The sequence below is a fragment of the Panthera pardus genome, unplaced genomic scaffold (assembly GCF_024362965.1).
Source record: "Panthera pardus isolate Hobbes unplaced genomic scaffold, ASM2436296v1 HiC_scaffold_16, whole genome shotgun sequence".
In the NCBI taxonomy this organism is placed as follows: domain Eukaryota; kingdom Metazoa; phylum Chordata; class Mammalia; order Carnivora; family Felidae; genus Panthera; species Panthera pardus.
Genome location: NW_026526721.1, coordinates 116,421,634 through 116,435,413, shown reverse-complemented (window position 1 = coordinate 116,435,413; position 13,780 = coordinate 116,421,634). Strand labels below are relative to the sequence as shown.

The window sequence follows — 13,780 nt, the reverse complement described above, 5'->3', positions numbered from 1 at the left end:
CAACACACATCTATTTGTAACCCTCACTTACCAGTTGTTAACTATTCATGATTGTTTGCCCTTCAGGCTGTCAACTTCCAGCTTCTCTGGGTTCAATTAAAAACAAATGCTTCTTGTGAAGTTACAGTTTTACACACCAATTTGATTGCTGTTTCACTTTTTCCAAAGTGTGAGAGACTTGTAATTGCATTTTTAGGCTTTACTTTAGTGCTGTACCCCATTGCTTTCATTTCCTTAATTTCCTTACTTTTCATCATGTTGTATTTCAACATGTTTATATGGTCAAACCAAGTCAGACCAAGTTGTGAAATAAGCCAGAGGTGGGTGAAAATAGTGACAATTGTTTGCTTTTAAATCCAATCCACTCCTTATAATCTGTTTTCCTTTTGTCCTTTTTTAAATTATTTATTAAGTTCATAGTCATGCGTGTATGTCTGTAGTGCTCTTGGATCAACAAAGGTGGTTTCAATAAGAGTGCCTAGAATTACAGGGATTCCACTTGTCAAATCGCTAAATTGTACACCTGAAGCTAATGTAACATTGTATGTCAACTACACTTAAATTAAAAACAAACAAAAAACACTGAAAAGGCAGAATTATATAGATTTGTTCTGGGATCACTTTCAAAATAATTGGCTTGATTCTGAGCAAATCTTTAAAAAATTGTTAAGCGGTATCAGATACATCTTATTTTTAATTTATGTGACATTGGACTACTATGAAATAAAACGTCAATTATCAGAAACATTCATCAGAAACATCAGAAACATTCAAATGGATATATTATATTATACTGACTATACCATCTTAAAGCATATTAGATCTTAAATATCCTTAGTAGGAGGATGAAAATTCTTGGACACCAAATGAGTACCTTAGCCACTTTATCACTTAGTCAAGTAATTGCCTATAACAATTGGAGGATTAGCTTCAATATATATTCCAGAAACTTCCCTACTTAACCCCAATTCATATTGATTTTTTTTTTCTCATCTTGCTAAGTAGAGTACTTATACATAGGTGCACAGTAGAGAAACTTGGGCTTGAATAAGTATACCTGGATCAAGCCCCATTCATGATATTTCCTGGATGTGTGATCGTAGGTAAGTTACCTCCACTCTCTAAGCCCTAGTTACCTCAACTGCTAAATATGGAGAGTAAAATCTATTCTTTCTAGCTCATAGAGATGTTATGATATCAAAGACATCAGAATAAGTAAAGGTTCCTTATCAACTTAACTGCATTATGTCAGTGGAAGTTATTATAGATCTACTAGATAATGATGAAAATCTATTATATATTAAAATAAAATAATGAAATGATTCCCTTCAGAACAATAGCATAGTCTTGCCAAGGTTTCAAGTTTGTCATAAATGGATGAATGGAATGTGAGATTCTGTACTAAAACTGATACCTAACCAAGAGAACACCTTGGAAGATTTTAGTATTACTTAGTACTTCCCGAACTTTGCTCCAGTTAGAGAAGACAAAGGGTAGATTTACTTAATGGTGGAATTCATAGGTATTCCAGTTATGTGGCTAACACAGAGATTCAGGAGGATGTGTCCCATTTACATGATGCATGAGCTGTCTGCCAATTAACAAAACGAAAGCCACTACAGTTTTTGGTTGGGAAAAAAACAAAAACAAAACAAAACAAAAAACTAGTGAATCACCATCCTTAAGCTGTTTGGATCCTAAAGGAGCAACTGATAGGGGAATTGCCTTATAGCTCCAGATGAATGCCATTTGTTAAATAAATAATTGCCAACCTTTTCAAACGTAGAAAAATAAAAGTACACCCAGAGCCAATGACTAACCTCTTGCAGGTAGCAAGGGCACCAGCAGCTATTACACCTCAAGGGCCTGTTTACTGTAATCACCTCCCGACCTGAGTTATCCATGACCTTCAGAGTGCAAGCTCGAAGTGTGGAACAGAAAGTACGATTGAAGCAGATGCTTTCTTCCACTGCAAAGTAAATTCTTTGTCCCAAACTGTTTTTAATCTCATATTTGTTGGAGGTCTCAGTGCCAAGTATCACTAAAGGGAGCAAAAAAACCAAAAAACCAAAAAAAAACCAATCATCAAAACAGTGCTATTGCCTAGTATCAAATCTTTCAATAAGTAAAAGGGGTAGTGTTATTAAAAGAAAACAGTAGCTAATTATTAAGTATGGGGTATCTTCTTCACCCAAATCTACTTCCATGCTCTAAAATTTGAGGACTTAGCTATGGAAATCAAAGTAAACTCAGAGCAAAGCTGTGTGATGATTACATTTTGATTCCAGATATAGGACCTACTGGGCACATGTAGTTCCACATTTCAACTAAGGAAGCAAGGCTGTAAAGAATGGAATCCTCAAATCATTCTAACACTGCTGTGGAATTTACGGGATGACTCACAGCATAGTAATGATTTTGTTTAAAATCTATTTGGCAGTGTATCTATGGCCGCGGGCTATCCTGCTACCCATATATTACGATTTTGACATATTTTAGATGTTAAGGACAAAAAATAATTAATTGGAATTCAGTCAGTCATCGAAAATCTATATACTGTTAAATAACATGCCATTTGATGAATCACCAGTGAAATGATAAAACATCAAATTTTGTTTGATGGGTTTTTGTTATTTACTCACTTATCATTTTCAAGTTTTTATTTGAATTCCAATTAGTTAACATATAGTGTAATATTAGTTTCAAGAGTAGAATGGGTTTTTGTTATTTAGTCTCAAACTTGATTTCCATTTATGAAATTATTAAGAAAATATAAATTATTACCAAACATGGAAATGATAAAATCTTTTGTTATTTTAAGATAAAAATTGTTAGATTCCTGATAAAATATTATCAAAGACTCGGAGAGTTCATGCTTTTAGGTGTACCTATTTCAGACTAACAATTTACTTCAAATGTTTATTTTAAAAGACCTACTGATCTTTTTTTAAAAAAATTTAATGTTTATTAATTTTTGAGAGACTGAGAGGGGGAGGAGCAGAGAGAGAGGAAGACACAGAATCTGAAACAGACTCCAGGCAACAAGCTGTCAGTACAGAGCCTGACACGGGACTCAAACTCACAAACCGTGACATCATGAAGCTGGAAGCTTAACCAGCCGAGCCACCCAGGCACCCTGACCTACTGATCTTTTTGATCTACCTTTATCCTCAATTTAACATTATTGTTTAGAAGATATTTAAATATAACAAAATTTCTGAAGCCTAAACTATTTTTAACAGTTTTAATAAGTATAGAATATAATATACTTACTTCCAAGAAGCTCCACCTGCTGGTGTATAATTATCAGGTCTAACTGTTAAAGAATGACATAAAGGAAATAAAAGGTATTACATCACACTTTGAAAACCTTTGGAGATATTACTATTAACTTGCTTATCACATGACATTCATTAATTTCCATGTTCTTTACTGGGGAAATGGTTGAAAACAGCTCACATTTTATAATGAAAAAGAAGATACATTTTTTAATTCAAGTAAAAATTTTTAAAAAAATACAAGAACCCTGAAAATTCCAAGGCAGAAATGCCAAGAATCAGAATAAGAACTATGGTTAACTCTGTGTTCTCCTGTGATAAAGTGATAATAGAGTAACTCTTGGAAACAATACTCGGAGAAGATTTTAAAACAGTCTCTGAACAATGATGCCTAAAAGGTTTCAAAACTCATTTAAAAAAAAAATTTTTTTAAACGTTTATTTATTTTTGGGACAGAGAGAGACAGAGCATGAACAGGGGAGGGGCAGAGAGAGAGGGAGACACAGAATCCGAAGCAGGCTCCAGGCTCTGAGCCATCAGCCCAGAGCCCGACGCGGGGCTCGAACTCACGGACAGCGAGATCGTGACCTGAGCTGACGTCGGATGCTTAACCCACTGAGCCACCCAGGTGCCCCAAAACTCATTTTTTAAAGGAAATGAAACAAAACATCAATGACCCCCGAATGCCTGGCCTTTCCTCTCCACCCTGCCTAACTTTTGTTTCACTCTCAACACATTCCTCATAGCGATAAAATGTCTTTGTTAAAGCTGAGAGAGGTTATTTTATAAATTATTCTCACTCACACCTTCCTTTGGATTAGAAAACATGAACAAATCCTGCTGATGCCAACAAAATACCCATTTAAGCAGAATAAGTTATGCCACTAACAGCTAATATAAGGAAAGTTGCTTTATGTAATTAAAAATGAAGTTAACTTACAGAGATAAAATAGCCACAGATAGTTGAGAATGACTATATTAAAAAGTATACAATGCAAATTTTTAAAGGAAATGTTCAAATATGTTGTGAGAATGAATTTTCACTAAGGTAGACTCGTGAACCCTGAAGACCATTGTCTTTTCTAACACTTTCTTTTCTATTTCACCTCTAAATTATCTTCACTTTATTTTCCCTTCACATTAATAAACTCACTGGTAATGCTTGAGCTGAAATAGTCATTAGTAATATCGGGTATTGATTGGGCATCACAAGTCCGGAAAATTTGACGTTACATTATTTCCTTCATTCTCCTTGTATATCCTGAGGTACAGGCAAAACTAAATGTCCTCTATTTAAATTTTATTGTTGGTGAAAGAGTGCATGGGTCCTCTTTTTTTAAGGTTCACAAAAAATCTTTTCCATAAACAATTTATGATTTAAGATATTATAAAACCTATTTTCAGAATTATGGCAATTTTTAAATATTAGAATCAGTCTTTCAGAGTGTACTATTGTTAGTTCTGTTCTCTTCTTTTGAGAAAAATGGAGGGTTGAAAGAAAAGTCACAAAGGATATCCACAGTTATTTAGCGGTGGGTCCATTAGAGGTAAGTTAGGGATGAAGAAAATTATGGGGGCAAGACTAAGATTTGAATTTAGGAACTTTAATGTTGGTGCCATGGATCAAGTTTTAGTCTTGAAATTTAGAGACTATCAATTGAGATCCATTCCACATTGGAAAGGTAAATTGTACCTCTCTGCTTTCTAATAGTAGCAGTTGTTTATTTAATGGCTACCGTGAGGTAGTCCTTGTGGTAGATATTTTGACATAGTGTATGATGTAATCCTCACAAAAACTTAGAGACATAGGCATCATTACATTTATCTTGTGAAGAAGCAATCCCAGAGAGATTAAGCAGTTTGCCCAGGATCACAGAGCTTGTGAATGGTTGGGCTAGGACTTGAACCTACATTGATTGTACTGCCACCAGTTTTGACATGCTTTCTACTCTGTTGTATTGGCATCACTAAACAAGTGTTAGGAACTGGGATAAACAATTCTTAAGTGATACTGTGGAACTTCTGAATACCTTTCCTTCCTATTTTCTCTACGCTTACACTCACCCCAGCCTCTGTAATAACATTTGATTTGATCTATCTCTGTGGGCAATACCCCTGGATTTGAGGGTCTTGTTTTGTTCTTGCAGTTTCCTTCAAGTAGTACTAGGCCACTTACACACTGTGCTCCAAATGAGCCCTTACCACTCTTTGCTATTATTTGATGGACCAGGAATCTTGGAAACTTTAAACAGATTGGATCACGTATTTAGGTGTCAGGGCCAGTAAAGCACTCAAGTAGGAAAGCCATAGGATAGAAATCGAACGACAGCCTTGGATATATAGCTTAAGAATAAATTATTATGTATAACTTATCAGGTTTACAAGTATTCCATTTAGTATACATACTTCCAAATAAATAGGATCTTTACATGTGTCTTTGTAGACTTAACTCACTACTCTTACCTATAGGTGACTAAATTATAATAATTATCCTTTGTTTTGACACTAATAGTATAAAATGATATTACCTATTAGAACGTGTTAATCCAGAGAGATAATCTATTTGTTTTATATTTAGGTTTAACTCTACATGAACAACATAAATGCATACACATACATCCATACATGTATACACATGTGTACATGTGTATATGTGCATTATATATTTACATACATACCTGAAAATTTATTTTCAAACTGTTAATGGAAAAAAGATTTTCATTAGTCATTGGATGGACTTGATTAAAGGAGAATAGATGTGTTTTTAAATTTTTACTGTGGTTTTTTTTTTAATTTAGAAGGATTTTGTGTATTTTCCTGTTTATCGAAGAATGTACTATTTTCAAATGTTCATGATTTTATTCAATTCTTACAGTTCTCAGACAAAATTTAACACACAAAAATTCATTTTATATATATGTCTTGCAGACTTGTGGTATAAAACATTTAAAATGCTCATTTACCCTGTTTAAGTACACTGCTTTAAAGCGAGTAAGTGTTCTTTTAGGGTAAAGTGAATAACTTATATTTCCCTTTGAAGTAAGATATTCGCCAATTTGTGGCATATTTTTATTTTCTGAAATAGATCACCAAAGGTATAGGTATGGAAAATCGACTTCATTTTAGAACTGAAGCCAATGGGCTCATATCTCTATTTATGGAATGTAAAAAAAATGTATTCATGTCAAGCATCTGGCTCCGGGTGTGTCATCATTCATGGATGGAAGAAGAATATGTGATGACCATATGTGATCATCAAACCTCAGCCCTCTGGCACTGGTATATCACTTTTATACTTGGCAAAACCTTGTCTGACAACATTCCCAAACAGCTTGCAGCAGTTAATCAACTCTAGTCAGCTATTACAGCTGATCCTTTCTGCAGATGGAAGATGGTAGGTTAGCTTTTCCAGCTCTTTTCCACATCTCCCTGAGCTCTCCAGTCTCTGTAGTACATTTGTCTGCCAGTGGGTTTCTGGAGAAGGCATCTGCAATTATAAACATTTTCCCAGGAACATATGCCGCATGCAGCTTAAACCCTATCAGGCATAACAGAAATCTCTTGTACCTTAAGGGAATTAACACAGAGATTTGATTTTGATAAAGGAGATAGACTTTATGGTTTGAAAGAATGCCAAACAAGCTGAAAATTGCAGCAGATGTGCTGACATCTCAATATCAGTGTATTTCCGATCTTCTGTGGGATAAAGTACAAAAGCAACAATAATATATAAAAGTATAATTGTCCTTTGTGTGCCACATAATTCAGAGGATGGTATTTCTTGATTGATTTATTATAGGGCTTTAATCACTGCTTACCCTCCAATGACTATATCTAATAGTAATATGATCTTGTAAGCACATCGGCCTAAAGATGCAACAGTATCAAAGACAATGATGTTAACTTGGTAACTTGCTTTCCCTTGGATTTATAGTCATCTTTTGAGATTCAGTTGACGACCCTGAATTCTTAGATCATTATGGAAGTCTCTCCTGAGTCCTTAGATCCTTAACAGCTTTCTCTGCTCTATGCACCTGTACACATTACAACTGTGTGCTTATATGGCTTTAGTACATCACCTTGCACTTCTTGTCAACACTTCTTGCATGCCAATTAGGTTACAGAGTGTTTGGGTGAGAGGGACTAGGTTTTATGCTTTTTACATGTCTCGATTATAGCAAGTACTCAATAAATATTCTTTAATTAAATAGCTGTAGGTGACTAGACGTGTTAGGCAATTCCTTGAGGATACATTTGCTTATACCTTGAGCAATGAGCAGAAGGAGGATAAATGTGCTAAACAGCTCCATCAAAAATGTTTAGTGTCATCACTCTGCCAAATAAATAAGAAAAATAGAAGTGGAAATAAAAGAGAATGAATTTCTTTCCAAATAATAGAAACAATTTTTTTTCATAATTTCATGATTTATAATGCTTTTCTCACTTCAACACGTCATTTGGTGAAGTCCTTCAACCTTGGTTGATGATGAGGGAGCATAAGGCAAGCTGAGAGCAAAGTACAAGCTAGCACCCCCCCCACTCCCACGTGGAATATGTGTGATACTCCTCGGACATTCCTGGCTGCCCAAGAACAAAGGAAAGGGCTTTAAGTGCTTGCCATGGTGATGTGAGAAACCAAGGCAAATGAAAAATTAAATTCCCTTACTGCCTACAGCCCGTTGGCAAGTCCTTGAAACCGGCAGAGTGATCTAGGAGCTCAGCTACCTTGATGATGACACTTTGCTGGGGGCAAAAGGGAATCTTGACTTAACATTATACACCCCCCCCACCCCCAATCCTACTTTAACATCTAAAAATCCCTTTGGAAACTTCCTTTGTCTCAGCTTCCTCAAGATGTACGCTGGCAATCATATTCCAAGCTTATGGCCCCCTGATAATACGCCTGAAGGGTCTCGTGACTGAGGTTTTACTAAATGGTAATGAATGGTGTTTTCCCAATAGGGGCCTGGAAACCTGGCTTCCAAAATTCCTTAGTGATTTACTCTATCCCTAACCCCCTCCCAACTGGAAGGTATATAATTAGTTACCTGTCACAACCCCAGTGCAGCTCTTTCTGCCCATGGGTCCTGTCCCCGTGCTTTAATAAGATCACTTTTTTGCACCAAAGAAGTCTTCAACAATTCTTTCTTGGCTGTCAGCTCCGAACCCCCATCACCCCAAAACCCCATCAGTTGAAAAGCAAGAAACCAAGTTTGTATTCATTTTAAGGGGCAAACGTGTGTAGAAATAGAAAAAACACCTGGCTTAAATATTCTAGCCCAGGAGGAAGACTGCCTGGCCGAGGGAGAGCTGGCTGCCACACTTGGTTCTCTGGGTGAGGATATGAGAGGTGAAAGCTGCGATCAGGGGCTGGAGCTCCAGGAAGAAAGCCAGGCAGACCTCTACTTTGGTTCTGTACATCTGCAAGAGAATGAAAATCTCAGCCCATATTTAAATTTAGGCCATTTCTTTCATTTTTCTCATAGTATCTGTGACTTCTGAATTCAGAGGACCAATGATCTCCTGCCTCCTCTACTGCCTTTCCTGCATTTTCCCTATTCACCGTTGCCGTAACTTACCCCTAAACCAGAGGAAAAGGAGTGCGGAAGATTGCTAGTAGTGTTTGTGAGAAAAATGGTGGATAATTTGGGCAAAATAAATGATTTCCAAATATATATATATATATATATTTAATGTTTATTTATTTTTGAGACAGAGAGAGACATAGCATGAACGGGGAGGGTCAGAGAGAGAGGAAGACACAGAATCTGAAGCGGACTACAGGCTCCGAGCTGTCAGCACAGAGCCCGAGGCGGCTTGAACTCACGGACCGTGAGATCGTGACCTGAGCCGAAGTCGGACGCTTAACAGACTGAGGCACCCAGGCGCCCCTAAAAATATATTTTTTGGAGGCACATGAAACGTCTGCTCAAAGAGCTGCAAAATTATAAACTCCAAAGTGAAACAGGAAAAGGAACTAGATATTCTCTACTCCTAAAAGGATAAACTTAGACATAAGTTTTGAATCATAATTCTGAGTTTCAAGGCATAGTCTCCCTTCCCTAAATATTATGAGGGTACCTTGTAATTGCTGAGGCTGTTTTATTGCTTTTTATCAATCCTACTGCTATTGCAAAGTTTGCTTCAGGTGCTTATTCTTTCCGCTGTACCAGAACCACGTGGAGGGCTTGTTCAAACACAAATTCCTGGGCCCCTTTCTGGAGTTTCTGATTTCAGGAGTTGGGGGTGGGGCTGAGGCTTGAATTTGCATTTCTATTTCCAGATGAGCTAATGCTGCCCCCTGACCATATACTTTGAGAACTAGTGGTTTAATTCTATATACTATGAGAACACACAAATCTAATTGATGAGCTTAAGGGTAGTATAATATCTAATGGAGCTTTGGTTTCTCAGTACTTTGTAATAAAGCACCCAAAAATTTTTGATAGTGTGAATGCCTTTGTAAGCTTACCCGGTATTACAAAAGATAAAATACAGAATTCTTTAATGTTTGGCTTTGATTTTTTTTTAGAGAATCACCTGTTTTCTATGTGATTGCCAGGTGAAAATGTTACTATTTAACTTATCTGTTAGCTTCAAATTTAGAGATTTGCTGCATTAGTCAGGAGCCTGTGTATTATTATGTATAAGCCCTAATGCATGAAAAAGTCTTTTTTAAAAAATATAAATTACAGCTTTTCTAGTATCATTTTTCCTTTTCTCTTTACATGACTGCCATTTATATTACTCCCTAATTAGATACCATTTTTTTCCAAAGATTATCAGAGTTTTTACTCCTCATCTTTACAAATCCATAAATTATTGGAGTTCTCACACCTGCATTCATTTAGTCCGATAACACTATGCTGTCTTAGATTGAACATAGGTGTGGATCAAGATTCATGATAGTTATTTTCAAATATTAGAGGGACCATTATGAAAACAAATTATTGTCACTATTCTAAAGACATATGAATGGGAATGACAAGGAAAATTGTTCTGGTCTACTCTTAGGAAGAAATTTATAACAGCTGCACGCAGATTTGGATAAGTACCCTCACTATACATAGACTAAAGTTGGAGTGACATCTATATAATTCTCAGTAGATTAGAATGACCTTCCTTCAGTACCGATACCAAATTCATGCAAGTTGTATGTATGTGGGGGTATAGTTTTCAGAATCCTTTAAGTCTCTAAAAAATAAATTTGAAGAAAGGACTGAGTTTCCTTTGGAGAAAGTAAGTTCTCCACTATTAAGAGAATTCAAGCATAGCGTGAATGAGTTCTTGGAGAGGGATTAAAAACAAACAAAAACTGGTGAAGGAACATGGACATCCAGTGGATGGTCCTTTAAACATTTACATAAACTTTGTAGTAATGATAGGCTCATTAAGGTTGTGTATACATGTGGTGTTAATGAGGAACAGTTGCCAGGTGATTCATGTATTTATTTAACCTTCAGGTTGGAAGGATCAAGGATCCTTGATCAAGGATCAAGGATCAAGATAGGTATTTAAGTTTGTACATTGAGAATTTGGACATTTAGAATTTGGGCATGTTTAGGGTTAGGATCATGTGGAAACAAACTTGTCATTTGGCCTCATTAAACTAGAGGTCCATACCAATGATATATAGCAGTTTGCCTCCCACGGGACTCAACCTGAACTTCTCCCCTCTGGGCATACAAAAAACATACAGGCAAAAGTACTCCTTTTGCTCTTGAGAAGGTGGTCTAAGTGGGACCTCAAGCAGTAAAGTGGGAGGAAGACCGTGTAACACCATGTCAGATTTGGGAGAGGAGAGAATGGCCAATCAATAGCAACCGGAAATAGTAACACGGGAACAAACAATCCTTTCTTGGGTTTAGTGCCAAAAGCACTGTTGTCATTGGCTTTCAGAGAAAAGTAGAGGCAAAACTGTGATGTAGGGAAAACTAGTTCGTAATGATAAAATTGCAGAGAGAAGTTCAACCTGGATGTGGAGGTGTAGGACTATGGCTAGAAAGGGAACTTTATGAAGTGCCAGAAATGTTCTATATCTTAATTTTGTTGGTGGTTACAAGTGCTCTTTAGTTAAAAAATCATGAACCTGGGGCACCTGGGTGGCTCAGTCAGTCGGGTGAGCTTCTGACTCTGGATCTCAGCTCAGGTCTTGATCTCATAGTCGGGAGTTTAATCCATAAGACTCCATACATAAGGCTCTACTACTTAATAGTGGAGAACTTTTAAGTACATAAAAAAACAATGTACTTCAGTTTGGTGCTCTTTATGCACTTTACACGTGTTATCCTTCAATTTAAAAAACACATATAAGGATCAATTTTTTAAGTGTGTTTAATGTTTGCTTATTTTTGAGAGAGAGAGGGAGAGCTAGGGATGGGGCAGAGAGAGAAGGAAACAGAAGATCTGAGTGAGGCAGGCTCCATGCTGTCAGTGCAAAGCCCGATGCAGGGCTCGAACTCACAAACCGTGAGATAATGATCTGAGCCAAAGTTGGACGTTTAACCGATTGAGCCACCCAGGCGTTCCTGTCTACCAAAATGTTTTAAGTAAATAATGATGATAATCTGTCTTGCCCTCTCAAACCAGATTTCTGATTCAAAAGGAAGCTTCCTTTTCATTTCTTTTAAATAGAATAGAGTCTCTGACAGATGTTTTGCCCACTTCATGTGCTATTTGAAATAGGTTGCAGGAGTATTGGGTTTCCATCTGAAATTTTGCCTCTAAGTTTAGTGGTGAGTCTTTATCATTACTGAACATCCCTGCTTTTTTGGTAGATTAATCATATTTTGATCTTACTATTGCTTTCCAGTCACAAGTTTCTTCAAAGTCTCAGACCACCAGATAAAGAAGGAACTCCTTTGAATTTCTATCTGGCTTTGAATTTCTATCTACTCTTTTAAAAATGTATAACTAGCTTATAAATATTTCACGTACTCTGCAACTCTTTACCTTACAGGCTACTGTTGTTGCTGTAACTCTTATAAAGTGATGAAGTGTTTTGGATTAAGTGTTTGTGTCAGTCTTCGGTGAAAGAAAAGACTTGTCAAGATTTTTTTTTTAGTTCGTCTTCAAGTATAAAAATGAGGCACACATATTAAAATTCATGATTTTGTTGGTTCATGTCTATATTTTACAATTTGTTTGAGCTTTCCTTGTGATATTCAGGGATTGGTGTACATTAATTGTTGAAGAAAAACGAAAAGATTATCTCCTCTGTTCCATATTAAATAGCATCCAAAAGTGTATTTTGGTGAAGAAAGCAAATAAGCAATACATGTTTCTTTGAATGCTTCATTAATTTAATTTTGGATATTTTAAATTGGTGTACTCTCTTATCCTATTTGTGATTAGGTTAAAAGGTTTCTGCCAATTATACTAATTTAGCTTCATGCTAAAACTTTTTATTATAGGCTAGAGTTTAATGGTTTGTTCTGATAATGGAATGAAAGCACATTATAATTTCAATTTTTATATAACTTCACAAGTGTTTTCAGTGAGATTGAAGCTCATTACTTACAACAAATCCCTCTCTCTTGTCTTTTGAGAAGGTATTTAAAGTAAAACAGCACTTATGATATTTATGCACTTTTAGGAACTTGAGAAAATTCCCAACTCCCCCTACAAAATCCTTAATTAATCTGCTTATTTAAATTAGTTATTTTCTGTTTGCTTTTTTATATATAATTTACTATCAAAGAAGTTTTGAAAGATTTTTGCTCAGAAATGATTACTTTTAGTCCATTAAATTTATTAGAATTTACCACTACACATATTGAATTCTTTAAAATAAATGGGTATATCACACATTTTAAACAACAAATAGGAAATTTAAAAATATTGAACTGTACTTTAACACTTTTTAACTTCTGTGTGAAAAGTTTTCTTCAAATCCCTTTAAACTTGGAATATCAGCCTGTCTTTGTGTTTGGCATTAAATACTGCCCTTCTGAATTCTGCTATGCAGCTTTTCTTATTAATTCACTATGTTTATATTCATGATAACTAAAACATTGTTTATATCTTAACTTTTACATTCAATCAGGTAGTTTTTATTATTTTTTTTTTTAAATTTTAATGGAACATGCTCCTTGAATTTAAAAATTCTAGTGTTCAAAAGTGGTAAGTGACAGGTTTTAAAGTATCAATCTCACTGATTGTAACATCCCTGCAACTGCATATTTTTAGTCATAAATAAGGAAAAAATTATTAACTGGCTCTATTTACTCTTACCTTTACAGGCCATGAGGATGTCTGAGTCACTTCTTCAAAGGCAGCCAGGTTAAAAGAAAGGCTTTTCCTGCTGCAGCAAGAAGAAAAAACACAGCATCCATAAAACTTCAGAAGGTGTCTGTCTACTTCACGTCAGCTTACAAATAACAGAGAAAGGGAGTGTCTTAGTTTCCAGAGTGATGTATTGAATCACTTTGGACAACAGGGGGAGACGAAGATATCACCAAAGGTAAACACTGCTCACAAACCATCTTATCTCTTGGTGGCTG

The 13,780-nt window shown here is 35.8% G+C and overlaps 1 protein-coding gene across 1 annotated transcript in view; it reads right to left on the bottom strand.

Moving 5' to 3' along the window:
• Window positions 1-13,780, bottom strand: part of PLSCR5 (phospholipid scramblase family member 5) — a 69,569-nt gene that overhangs the window by 12,478 nt on the left and 43,311 nt on the right. The window contains exons 5-9 of the mRNA XM_053904180.1: window positions 13,512-13,578; window positions 11,558-11,567; window positions 8,539-8,699; window positions 3,274-3,316; window positions 1,821-2,041 (exon numbers count right to left, since the gene is read on the bottom strand). Of these exons, the coding sequence (XP_053760155.1) occupies window positions 1,821-2,041; window positions 3,274-3,316; window positions 8,539-8,699; window positions 11,558-11,567; window positions 13,512-13,578 (502 nt within the window). The remainder of the gene's footprint in view (window positions 1-1,820; window positions 2,042-3,273; window positions 3,317-8,538; window positions 8,700-11,557; window positions 11,568-13,511; window positions 13,579-13,780) is intronic.